The sequence below is a fragment of the Apteryx rowi genome, unplaced genomic scaffold (genome assembly GCF_003343035.1).
Source record: "Apteryx rowi isolate R43461 unplaced genomic scaffold, aptRow1 scaffold_403, whole genome shotgun sequence".
In the NCBI taxonomy this organism is placed as follows: domain Eukaryota; kingdom Metazoa; phylum Chordata; class Aves; order Apterygiformes; family Apterygidae; genus Apteryx; species Apteryx rowi.
The window spans coordinates 524,134-537,521 of NW_020450562.1; the positions used below are offsets into that span (position 1 = coordinate 524,134).

At 36.5% G+C, this 13,388-nt stretch overlaps 1 protein-coding gene across 9 annotated transcripts in view; it reads left to right on the forward strand.

Moving 5' to 3' along the window:
- Window positions 1-13,388, forward strand: part of APOO (apolipoprotein O) — a 55,224-nt gene that overhangs the window by 15,758 nt on the left and 26,078 nt on the right. For all 9 annotated transcript variants that reach the window (XR_003255140.1, XM_026075432.1, XM_026075431.1 and 6 more), the window contains 2 exons: window positions 799-890; window positions 5,469-5,576. Coding sequence is in view for 8 of the 9 variants with exons in the window: in XM_026075432.1 (XP_025931217.1) it covers window positions 799-890; window positions 5,469-5,576 (200 nt within the window). In the remaining variant the exon portion in view is untranslated. The remainder of the gene's footprint in view (window positions 1-798; window positions 891-5,468; window positions 5,577-13,388) is intronic.

A 13,388-nucleotide genomic window follows, 5' to 3' on the forward strand; every position in this document is an offset into this window, starting at 1 on the left:
CTGTACCTGCTCCCTTCTCTGTTCCTTTTCTGACTGGATAAATTGCAGTGTACCCTGTAACTGATTCAGTGATGCATGTTCTCACTGGCAGCCAGGGTACACACCTGTGACCAGCTGTGATGAGGGTGTGGTTTTTTTTTTTTAAGGCAGTTAAATTTTTAGACTTGTATCATTGACTAGAGATTTGGTTGAAATTGACAAATTCAAAACTCACTTGGGGATTAAGCAACTGGCAGACAGCATAATTTTAAGTACTTTATCCTAGTTGAAAAGTACTTTCAAATTCCTTGCAAATTGCTACACTGAATTAAGAAAACTTATTCATAAGAGCAGCTGTGGAAGAATCGGTATTTGTGAGTCATGGTAACTTATGAAGTCTTCTCTTTGTTGTGGAACTTCTCTTGCTTCTGCTTGATTTCTCAAAAGGATGTTAACCTCACCTTTCTTTGCCTGAGTTTTTCCTTTTAGTTTAGAAAAAAGCATCAGTTGGTATAGTTTCCTTCAATATTTCTTAACTGTGACTTCATTATTCAGTGCTAAATTAACTTGTGTACTACCACAGCAAATCTAGTTGTAAGGTAATTTTCAGTATGGAAAGATGCTAATAAAAATATTTTCCCAAGTAAAAAAACATTGATCAGTTTAATCATGTTTTTTAAGAAACCAGTACGTCTAAACAGAAAATATGCTGAACTGTATTTAGTAAAATTGTGTTGATTATAAATAAAAGTTGAGTAGGGCCATTCAGCTGTCTCAGCTAATGCATACTCCAACCATGTGTTTTCTGTTGTGAAACAGGTTCAAAAATAAAGAAGGTGGTGTATCCTATAGGTTTCATGGGAATTGGTGCCTCCCTGTATTATCCACAGCAAGCAGTTGCTATTGCAAAGGTCAGTGGTGATATTTTTCTTTGAAGAAGTGTCTTTTGTCAATTATTTTTTCATGCCTTCAAATTAACTGGTAATCCATTTTTATGAAAGTCCTGTCTGCATGCTTGGCACTTAACAAAATAAAATTAATAGTTACTTTGTCAAAGGACATGCAGTCTAAACAATGCCAGTCAGATGTTTCATTTCTTTTAGTGACTTTGTTTTGCTTCTGACACCCATAGTAGAGTCTTCAGTTTGAGGAATATGAATTCCTTTCTGAGTCTCTAAACTCCAGTAATTATAAATTAACATAAACATGATTAGTAAGTACAGTTTATATGTTCAGTTACAATACTAAGGAAGCCTGAAATGTGTTGAGAGCATAGGAAAACAAGATTGGGGGGGGGGGGGTTTAAAAAGAGAGAGATTCTATGGAGGAATCATAGGAACAACATTTTGACAAGACAGGCAATTGCCTAGAGTCCACAATGATCTCAGTTCGTATGCCTTGCTGTCCACTCATTCTTAATTTTACTGGCAGATTCCTCAGATGTTCACCAAATTCTTCTTCAAATCCAGCACTTAGCCACCCACAGCGTGCATATTTTAGTGCATCAGAAATACTCTGTAAGGTGATACCTTGATCTTGGGTGGGATCTTTTTAATGCTTCCACGATTCAGATACTCTAAATACAAATAATTATGTTGACTATCTTCAGGGAGTGAAAATTATGCAGATGGCAGGAAAAAGCATTATTGTTTAAGAAGCTTAGACTTTTCTGTAGATGAATTGTGTATTGAAATTCTAGTTGCCTTCTGAACAATAAAGGAGGAAGTGATTGAATGGTGTTCAAACTGATGTTACGTTTTTAAAAGAAACTCAGTTCGGCATTAACTATGGATTTTCTACTAATAGCTTCACAATACCTTGTTTATTTTACCAGAACTTTGAAGTGCATGCTTGCACTTTGATTAATTCACAGTTCTTAGTTTGACTATAACACAAGATTTGATACGAGACACTGTGCCTGAAACTTGATTGGAATAGGTTTAGCTTTGTTGACTTGGTCAGGGTGCTAGATCTAAGAGTTGGAAAGCCTCTATGGAGAGTGATGTCCTGAGGGTGGTTTTTTTTTTTTGGTTCCTCTATTCTCTTTCTTGCCCTTTTTTTCCTCAAAAAAGCAAAAATTTAAGCATATGGAGATTACTATTTTTTATGCTTTTAATCTGTAATTAGAAGCATTTTCTTCTCTAGTAATTACTTTGAAATGTTTCATAGGCATTTCAAAAAGTTTCTGTAAGCCTAAAAAGAGATGCTTGCAGTACGAAGCTCATGAGCCATGTTGATAGAACAGTATAGGAAATATCTTGGAACATAAGTTTTTCTTTGTTTTGTTCGTTTTTTTTTTTTCTTCCATATTTGAGTACTTCATCACTACATTTCTATTTGCAATGGTATAGTTCCCTTCAGTTGGTAAAGTTTGGATTTGGCCATACTTCAAAGGAGCATAAATATCTTTTCCTTACTGCCCTTATTGATGACTTTCCATTGCAGAGCTGGAAATAAACTCAGCCAAATGTATTTGCAGTTGAGGTACAATACTGGATGCATCTATCTGGGAGAAGACTTTTTTCCTTTAACTAAAATGTATGACTTGTTAACTAAAGTTACAGTAGCAGAGCTCACCATTGCTCATATGTAGTTTTCAGATGTTGATTCTCTAACTGGAGATCAAAGAAATGCTTGAGGCATGCTCCCCCCCCCCCAGTAATTGTTCTGATAGAGCACAAATTTGTAAGGGATTTATTGCTCCATTGCTAGCATCAATTTTATTTGTATAACTTTAAGCAAATGATCAGGCCATATATGTGGTAAGGGAGCTCGATTTAATAATAATGTTGTTTATTTTTATTTTGTTTTGGTGGAACTTTAACTAGTGTTTTGAAACTGTGTTGCTTTTCAGCTAATCATGATGTATTTCAAAAGGTTTTTTATTAACTGTGGCTTCTCCTCTGTCTGGAAAAACTTTGCATTATTAAGTTACTTCAATCAATCTCTATCTTTAGAAGAGTTGTCAGTCATATTTTTATTTATTTGTATTGGAACTTCTCAAATTTCCTAAAACAGCATGTCTTTTATGCTTACTTTCTTCTTGGAAGGAAGAAAAATCCTCCTAATACATAAGTTTATTTCCTTGACAACAAACTAAACTATGTGGTTATTTTTAACCTATATGTGTCTCCTTGTCCAGTTCAGCACAGTGCATAATGCATCAACAGTTGTACTAGCATAACAGAGAGCTTGGCATAATTGCAGGAACTAGGGGTTGAAAAGAGTGAGTTGGGGTCATGTAGTCCACCTCTTCCAGGGAATGAAATGCTTGTGAAATTGTACTCTGCTTTGTTAGAGATAGGAACATAAATGCAGAAAAGCCAGCAGATCCTCAATTTAGTTTCTCAGCATGCAATGTTGATAAAGAATTGCTAACCATAATTCTGCTTGATAATCCTCACATAGAGCGTATGGAAAAGTTGATATTATAAGTTTAGTTTTGTGTGCAATTAAAAGGTGGAAGCTTGTTTACGTGCAGATTAAGCCATAGGAATTGCTGATGCTACCGACTGTGCCTGGTATGGGTGTTTGTGGCCCAGGGTCATTTCAAGCTATTTTAGGATCCCTGTTGACAACCACTTGGTATGACTTTTGAACTTGTTTGTTCAAATGTTAGCATACAAACTTAGTGTTGCACTGAACACAGGACGTGGTTTAGCATACTGTAACACAGATGAATTGGAAATTGTTATCTTCCAAAAATTAAGAATTCTGGTTTACTGCATGGAAAAATTTGCCACTTTTCAAATGAACTCTTTGTATGAGTGTTCAAATGAGCACTTTGAACAACTTGAATGGACTGTATGTATTATTATTGTTCCCTTTACTTTGCGTGGCTGGAACTGTCACTGCTGAGAATAGGGGCAATACATCAATACTCTTAAACTGCTTCATGAAAAAAAAAAAAAGAGATATAAAATACAAGACTGTTTCTCACACGTGGCTCCACTGTTGTGCTCATTAGAGGATGCAGTGGATGGTTATCAAAATTTCTTGTATGTGTTCCTGTTGACCCTGAAACATGCAGCTTACAGGTTGTCTAGCGCTGGGCTTCTCAGCCCACAGGAACTGTGACCCGTGTGTGGGGCCCACCTCTCTGGTCTTGAATCCGCTGCAAAACAGCTGTCCCTGCTGCAGGCTGTATACGGCCAGTTTTGTATTTGTACTCTTCCTGAAATCTAATGCAGCACTAAAAAAAAAAAAATAGTACAAGGCTGGAGGTCTCTGTCTGGTTCAAAACCTCACTTGTGCTAGTTGCAGTACAAAGGTGGTCACACACTCTCTACCCAGAAGCACATCCATTACTGTTCTGCTGCACAACAAGCGTAGTCCCTTGCGTTCAGGCAAACAAAGGGAAGTGGTTTGTCGCAGGATATGTGCCCAGCTGTGAAACTTCTTGACACAGGATGTTGTGGATGCTAAAAAATAAAGAGGCTCAAGGGGAGACTGGACAAGTTCATGCGAGAGAAACACACTGGGAGTTGTTACACAGAAATCGCCCTCTGGCTCAGGAAATCTCTGAGCAGCAAGTTGTTGGAGACTGGAAGAAACTTAGGAGGAAGTGTCATTTATGCTTGCCCTGTTCTTAGTCTTCCTTGTTTTTTCAGTTTTGCCTGTTGTTGGAGAGTAGGGTGATGTCTTCTCATTTCTTGATTTTTTTGGTATATTTTTATTTAGTTTAGTAGCTGTCGACTTGGACAAATTGTCCATTTTTGCTGTTGCTTATTTGTAAGAAAACCAGTACTAATATGAAAGTGAGTACTGATCTGAGTCTGGAGTTGCAAAAACCTAACACTCTTGAGTTTTAAAGGATACTATGAATTTTACAGTTCCGTATCATGTAGGGGACAGCAAGATTTTGTCTGTTATAAGGCAGCTGGATTTTTCCTGTTTCTCTTATGTTTGGGTCCTATAATAAAAACTGTCTTTCCTACCCCTTTTGTGTTTTAGGAGTTGACTGCTGGTTATTCATTATAGCCACCTATTAGCAGAATAGGTCTTGCTTCTAAATAGCAAACAAACAAAGGAGTACCCTTATTGTTTTGTCAAAGCAGTGAAAATGTAAAATTGCAAAATAGTAACAAAATAAAATTTCTAAAAAGGCAGTAAGGTCAAATTAAGAAAAAAAACTTGAATATGTTAAATCTACAGAATGAAAGGTACTGAGATTATAAAATCCAAAATTATTTCCATGCAGCATCCTCTATCCACCTATTTTTATACAAATATACTTTAATGTATTCTTTGAACAGTTTTTTAGCAGGTTGCTAAAGCAGGTAACTTTTCTACTTCTGTGTGACATTTTTGTTTCTTTCAAGATGCTTACTAACGCTGTACACCCTGAGCTTGAACAGCACGTGTGTGTCCCTAAAACATCCCTGGTAAAGATTTGAGCTTTTGAAATCTCTTCCACTTGAACGAAAAGCAGGATAATCTTTCTCAGATGTTTATTAAATTCTTGCTTTCTAATACCTTTTGTTTCAAAGGTTGCTGGTACGCAGCTGTATGACTGGAGTCTACAGGGATATATTGCTGTAGAATCTCTCTGGAGGGATAATCCTAAAAAGAAGAAATCTGGGAAAAAAAGTGATAAGGTAAGAAGTCTGAGGGCCTTGATTTCTGAATTACAAGAAAATGTGTAGACACACATGACATGTTCAGGTGAAGCATATCTATTTTAAATAATAAATTTTTACTCTGAGCCTTCTTCTGTGAAGACAAGGATTTGGTACTGTTTTTCTAACCTCTGGAAAAATTATCCTATTTTAAACTTTCTATATTATAAAATACAGAAATATAGTATAAAATACTGTTTAGAAGTTTTATTTAGTAGTTGTTTAATGTGTGATCTACTAAGTGTTCAACAGAAAAGTTAGGAGTATTTTGTGCTCCAGATCAAGATTTATAGTCCTGATTATTAAAATACCCCTACTTTTTAAAACAAATGCTGATTAAATTTGATGGATTCCATCTTAAAAATCCAACATGGCATTGTTTTTTCATTATATGTATCTCGTCTTTGAAAGAGGTAAAATAGAATCTTGTTTTCAGTTTGTTCCCCTTCTGCTTTCTTTTTTCTTTTCTTTTTTTCTCTTCTTTTTTTTCTTTTTTTGGTGGGTGACTGTTCAGGAACATTTGCTGTGGAGTAATGATGTAATTATGTACTGATCTATTAAACATTACTATCTAGTCATAAGAATTAGCACTTTATAGGAATATGCAGCTCTTAGGAATTTAGTCATGGATGACAAGCTGTATGGTTTCATATTTACAGCCCTATTTTAGAAAAACTCGATTTAATCAGTTCTCATCCAAAAAAGTGGCAATAAAAAAAAATTTCTTTGAGTCATCTTTGAACCTGTGTACTGGTGAAGTACTGAAGGCAGTCATTGCTGAAAGTGCTGCTTTCTACATTTCCAGTTGTTGAACGTTTCTCTCAARAGCTTGGCTGTTGTATGAGGGGCTAAAGTAATGTTCAAATAGACAATTTCTTAGTTCGAATAACATTYGTTTTTATTTTCTATTCTACAAGTCACTTTTTTGGCTGGCATTACCATTTTGTGCTATGCTAAGCAGATTGCTTGTTTGCTTTAGAGGTGATGGCATTTAATAATAGAGCAAGGTGCTAACATAGTGGTTTTGTATTACTGAGTTTCACAAGCGTTGGGGTTTCTTTAAAAACAGAATTTCTGAATTAACACTGCTAATACAACTAATTAAATGTCTGCATGCTTATTTTTAGTTTCAGAACAGAATAGCTTTCCCTGTTCCCCCTACAGAGCATCAGTGATACAGTACAATTTCTTTGGGTACAATTTCTTCTTCAGATAACTGAAGCATTTTCTCTAGCTTTCCTATGGCCCACTTTATATAATACCTGCATTTGAGGGTATGTGTGCCTTTAGTTACTCTAAATCTCAATATCTCAACAAGTGTGCTCTTCCGTAGTTGATTTACAGTTAACAGGGTAGTTGCACTCTAAGTCTTATCATTCAGTGTACATGAATGAATTTATCCTTGGTTTTGAGGTAGTATTTGTAGTAGTATCTAAGTATATTTGTTTCTATATTTCTCTGTGCTGGAACAGTATATATTAAAACAAGTATTTGTTTGTATATGTATTAATGTAAGTCTTTGGGATTAATTCTTGTGAAAAAAAATTAAACATGTGGAGGTTAAAGAATACCCAACAAAAAAAGAAAAGTGCCCTTTCTCTCTTGAGAGAGATTCAAGTATACTCACAAAGTCCACTCTTGGAAGAGTCCTTGCAGTGAAGTCCTTCAGGACTTGAAGTAAAAGTGAAATCAACAGCTCAGAGGATAACAGAAATGAACAGGAAGACAAAGACCAAAGTGGTATCACTCCACAAGAAGAAAAGAAGGGGTAGGGGGGAATGGGTAGAAGAATGACTTCATTAATGTTTTGCACTAAACTGAGACTTTGCCTGTAGTTTGAGTTGGTCAAGTGTAACACGTAACAGTAATGAATTGTAGAACTTCAGTTGTGTATAACTATGATTGTTTATTTCTCTAAAATGCTAGATATTATGACTGATTAGTAGTACACAGTGGCACCATTACGCTAGAGCAAATATTCATTCACTCCCTAAAAGGAAAAAAAAAACAAAATTGGAAATGAGATTCTACTTTGGTGCTTCAGATGCATTTTGCATTCTACAAAATGCTGCCAGTTTCAGAATTAGTGCAATGTGATTGATTAATGATATTGGAGATTTGCGCTGGCTTGTGAAGGAATGTGAACTCTTTTAATGAATCATTACGTTGTAAAATATTTTGACCATAATTTATAACCTGCCTCAAGTAACTTCTCGAGTTACTTATCTTAATGGTGTTTTGGTTTGTTTATCTACTAGACTTTTTCATTATTCCACAGAAGCAGGCTCTCTTTGTAGTTGCACCTCTCTGACTCAGATAAGCAAACTGATTGCTGCGAAATATATGCAGATGGCTTAGAGAAGCCGAGTATAATAGACCAAAGAATTGGTTAGAGCTAGATAGCTTATGACTGATTAAATGTGTGTGGGAGGGAGAGCCTGTAAGGTCAAACCATTGTTAGGAAATTTTTTAATGGTTATTTAAAGAAATAAAAGTTCAGATGTGTAACTTCAGAGCTTCTGTTGTTTTGAATTTATTTCTAGACTCATTGCATCTTTCATTCCTGATTTCTAAGCAGTTGTGCTTGTTCAGTTGATTAAAAACTGTTGTCTTAACAGAAGACTGCTGCCCTTCTCTTATTTTACAGATTAGTTCTTTAAAGTAGCATGTCAAAACTAACAGGTGATTTGAAAATAACTTTGAACCAGCAGAAAGTTTTAATGTTTCACTGTGGATCTTCTGGCTGACCCTTAGCTAAGAGCTGGTAACAGTTCCTACTAACCTGACAATGCAGTACAGCTGTAGGAGTGGCGTTCTGGGTTGTTGGGAACCAGAAGTCCTATCTGACCAGAATGAGGTATCTGCTGCACGGAGGTCTAAGAAATAAGGGACATAGGCACTGAGAAAGAATATGTTTTAGAGAGGCAATTTCGCTTGGATAGACCACAGSTATGGGATCTAGTTCCCTAGGTAGGTCTAGGTGTGGGACTAGTGCCAATATAAGCTGGGTTGGAGGAATGCTCACACATGCCATCAGTTGCCAAGTCTTATGAAAGTGGGCATCAGTTGAATGTTGGTGGAGACTTTCATCAGTAGATACTCCCTCTGTATTGGGCCTGGGGCGCTTCAGTAAAAAAAATTTGTACAACTCTTTGAATAAACAAAGGTTAGTTAGTTAATCATACTGTACCTTTCCTAAAACATAAACTGTCAAAAAAATCACAAAAAATATAGGCAACATTAAAATATTTCAGAAAGACAAACTGACAGTATTGATAAAAATTAGCTGAGCTTTTTATTTTGTGTCCTAACCTTTCAAAAGGAAACACATGGTTGTTATTGGAAGCCAAAAACTTTGAAGCTTTCATCTTTTAATAAGGTTTATTCAAGCACTTGCTACCTCAGCAGAAAAACAAACCACACAAAAAATTACAGAGACCACTGAGTAAACGCACTTCTTTCTCTTCCTCCTTGCAAAATCTTTAAATTGCCCTTTTAGTTGCCAAAAAATAAGTTATTTGCACAAGAGAGTGAAGTGCCCTTGAACAGTTTCCTCCGAAAGTCCATCTAATTAATCACATATTGGTAGTGTTAACTATTGCCAGTTAGCTTGATGAATTAGGCAAGATACAGAAATCCCATAACTGAAAAGAAGTACTACATGCTTCAGTTAAATTGCCTGTACTTCAGATGCTCAGAGGTCCCTAAACACTTGAGTATACAGCCTCATTGCTTTTTGTGCTCTGAAGTTGTTAAAGAGAGGGTGTTGTGTCTATGACTTTTAGAGAAGCTGAATAGCAGTTCTAAGAAGTCACATGCTTTCAAAGTCACTAGAATGTGGACTGAGAAGTACTTCTAATGAAAAAAAGTCTGCGCTCAAATTTCCTTTTGTCCACCTTGGTGAACTAGTATAAAGCATACAGGTGAAAAGTTTGTTTTTTAAAGGTAGTGTAGTGACGTTTTAGCAGGATGTGATCAACCACACTTGATAATGAGAACCTCTGCCTTTTTTGATACCTAAAAGTGCAGGTGTGACTCTAACATGAGATGAGGGGTCAGGTCTACCCTAAAAAAAACCTTTCTCAGTCCATCAGGAACACTGAGTGCTTATACTAGCACTAGCAAAAGTGCTTTCTCTTCGTACTGCTGATTAGATTCACAAAATCAGTATAAACCATTCCAGCACAAAAATTTTTGGCAGTAATGTAAGCTGCATAAAAATAGAGTTTTTGCTGATACAGAAATGTCAAGGAAGAAAAATAAATACTCCTATCATATACCAAAACTGGCAAAGTATTCGGGGATAGATTCTGGGACTTCTGCCTTAATTTGACAGCCCAGTGAAAGAATCAGGATTTTTTTGTATAATCATTTCTTATCGTCATGCCTTATTATAGGCAGCTAGATTCCATAACTAGTGAAGGCAAATATAAATGTTATTCTTGAGTTTTAGCAGATGTAACCCATTTCAGGAAACCATGCCAGAGCGAAAGATATTACTGTGTGTTTTTGTTTTTGTGACATTCATTCTAGCATTCTTCTGTTGCTACACAAAGGATTCATGCAAAGATCCAAATGTTATATGGGTGGCTCTTCTTGGCTTGTGTTAATTCTTTCATTGCTCGTAATGTGTTTGATAGTCATAGGTGTCACAGCTGTGCAGAACTTGATGTTTGTGCAGGAATATGTCTTTTAAATAGACATGGTATGTTAATTTTTTGAAGTTTTTTTGAAGCAAAAAGCTATGCCAAATTGAGGTCATATCAACTGAAATCAAGGTTCTGCCAAAAGAGATGAATTCCAGGACCTTCTGCTGTAAACTGCTGTAACAGTTGAAACACTGTGGCTGGAGGCCCTCTCCAGAGAAAGTCAGTCTGGTAGTTTTGAGTACACTATTTACAGTATAACRTTTTGGTACCCTGAAGCTGGCTTGCTGAAGGGGTGGTTGTCAAGATGAAAGTGCCTGTCTAGTAAAACTACATAAGAATCATAAGTGAAAATGAGTGTTCAGTGTTTTATTTGCAAAAGGATGAAACATTTTCCTAGTAAGGGACAGTCAGAGTTCAGCTTCTTTATACACTATCTTGATATAAAATAGACAACATTTTTGCTACTTCCCCCAAATAGGGAAAGTGGTAGAGGAAATATGATCACCTTGGTGAGAAGCCAGGGATATTTTAAAGATTTTATCTTCTGAAATTCTTTTGCTTACTTGAGTAATCTTTACTCACAATATTATTTCCACAAAAATCAGTGGTATTGCTGTTAATGTTTATATTATCAGGTTGTAAATCTTGGGGGTAAAAGACAGAGAAGTGACATTAGAAATGAAGTGAAAAATGTGTTCGTCAAACCTTGTTTAACTTAAATTTTGTTGCAAAATTTGTAGAGAATCGTATCATCTTCTGTCTTTATACAGTTTTTAGAATGAGGTATACTGTTTGAAATCCTTTTGAGTAGCCTTAGGTGGCATCAAGCTTTCACTACTGGGGTTTTCCAATTATGGAGGCTAACACCCTGCATTGGCTTCAACTAGTCTTTGTGGTCCCTCTGCTCTGCCCCATTATATCGTAGTTCATGTAATAATTCCTTTCTCAACATTTTTTTTTTCCTTCTTGTAGCTTGGCCTTCCAGCGCCTATAAAAACTTGTTACTAGTTGAACCTTTAAGCCAGTGAGTTGCAGCTTTCTTTTCATGTGACCTCTGTTTAATACTGGCTGCGTTTGTCAGCTTTAATACCTGCTCTTAGGTCAGAGGGATGGACCAAACATAGCTGCTGGAGGATTTTTGTGCAACACCATAACTTCAAGGACTATAGTTTTCTATACAAAGGATTATAGTTTTGTTATGGAAGACTGATTAAAAATCAGTGTTCCAGAGCCACAGTTTAATACAGACCACCTGCAAGTTTCTTAAGAATCAGGCCCTGTTTTTCAATGTGTGTCCCTGTTCATCTGATGTTTATTTTCATGGAAGGCAGCTTTTTGCCCTTCCTCTTCAGCTACTCGTTGTGATACTTCAGTCATTTGTACTGCTGTATTGTGCTGTCGGGTTGTCCCGTTCACTGAAGCACTGCTTCTGAAGAGATGCAAAACGTAGCTCCAGTGCTACGGTGGTTCCATCTTCAAGTGACAAGAGCATGTGTTATGGCACCAAGTCATTTAAATGTAGGTTGGCCAGTCAGCTAAAAGGTACTGATACACACACAAACAATTTTCTGCAGTCAGTTCTCTCTTTGTTCTGTCTTTATGCCACTCAGAGTTTCACCATAGTTTCAGCTGTTCTAGATACTCTTTCTCTCTTGTGCTCTTTCTCTCTCCCCTCTTCTCTTTACCCACATTCCCACCAGACACTGAATCAGTCACCCGTTGTTTTTAGTGAAGTGACCAAAATATGAAAAGCCAGAGCACCATAGTATGTCCCAACATCAGAGCTTTAACAACACCCTTCTTTTCACTTCTTGTTCCTTTCTTCATGTTTGTGCTCTTTCCCCCTTTGCTCCAATCTGGAATAAGATCTTACAGTATACTAATTTCTTTGTTACCTGTTGTCAAGAGAAGCTCTTGCAGCTTATTGTTTGGTTTTCATTCCAGCCTGGTCTTTGTGATTTACCAATACTGTATTTGGATTTTTTTTTTGTTAAACGTAGCTGTTTGGACATTTTATGACGTGTTAGGTGGTGACAGACTGCTTCCAAGTGCAAAGACTGCTTAGTTTTAGGTGCTTGTTTCCTGTGCTTGCTCAGAGCAGGCTTTGAGGAAACTACGGAGCTGGAGTTTGCTCACCTGAAGGCTCTGGTGGAAGTTGCAGTGCCAGTGTCTTGCCTGGTTAGCCTTGCACTGAGCATCACAGCTTGTGACCACAGTGAGCCTAAACTGTGTTTTAGGAGGACAGTTTCAAGTCACTTGAATTTTGAGTATCTTTTAAAACGCAGCATAAGCAGCTGAGAGAAATTCTTTTTACTGTAAATGCCTGTAAGACTTGTCTTCAGTAGCTACTCAACAGACAGGTGAAAGTTGGTCATCTGACTCCATTAACTAAATGATAAACATCTACTGCTGACAGAAAATACTGCTTCCTGTCATACCCTCTCCTGTTGTTACTTGGCAGTAAGAACAACAACAAAGAGTGAAACTTGTTTAAAAAAAAAATTACTTTTTTGGATTGGATCCTTAGTTTGAGCTGTGGTGAATTTACATATGTTAGAAAGGTGGGAAAGAAATAATCTACTCTGTATGAAAGAAAAGTTTGTGTTTTTCTTCAGTGCAACCTAAAACACACTGAATAACATTTTAAAACTGCTTGATATTTCTGAGAGTTAGATTCAAGCTCAACTAAAAATAACAAATGAAGAATAATTGTTGTTGGTTAACTGGGAAAGGACAAATAAGATAAAGCAGTGATGTTATCATCATTCCAAGCAATGTATTGCAAACAAAAGAGACCAGAGCAAAAAGTAAATTATTAATCTGTGAACCCAAATGCTTTGTTTTTCTTTTGCAACTGTGTTTCCCCCCCCCCCCATAATGATCAGACTCTACCTTTTAGGAATTTTCTATAATCATAAAAGATATGCGTATCTAATTTTGGAGTTAGGATTTCTAAGGTTAGGTGCCAGTGTAAAAGGGCCTGGGCATCTGCAAGACCTTTTCTGAGGTAACAGCAGACATTGACTTTGATCTCAGATTAGGCTCCAGTGCTGTGACGTGAGAAAAAAAGTCAACCTTCTTTTGTTTTTTTTTGACATTAGGCTAGGTTGCTTATGGGGATTTTCCTCTGGATTAAAGGAGA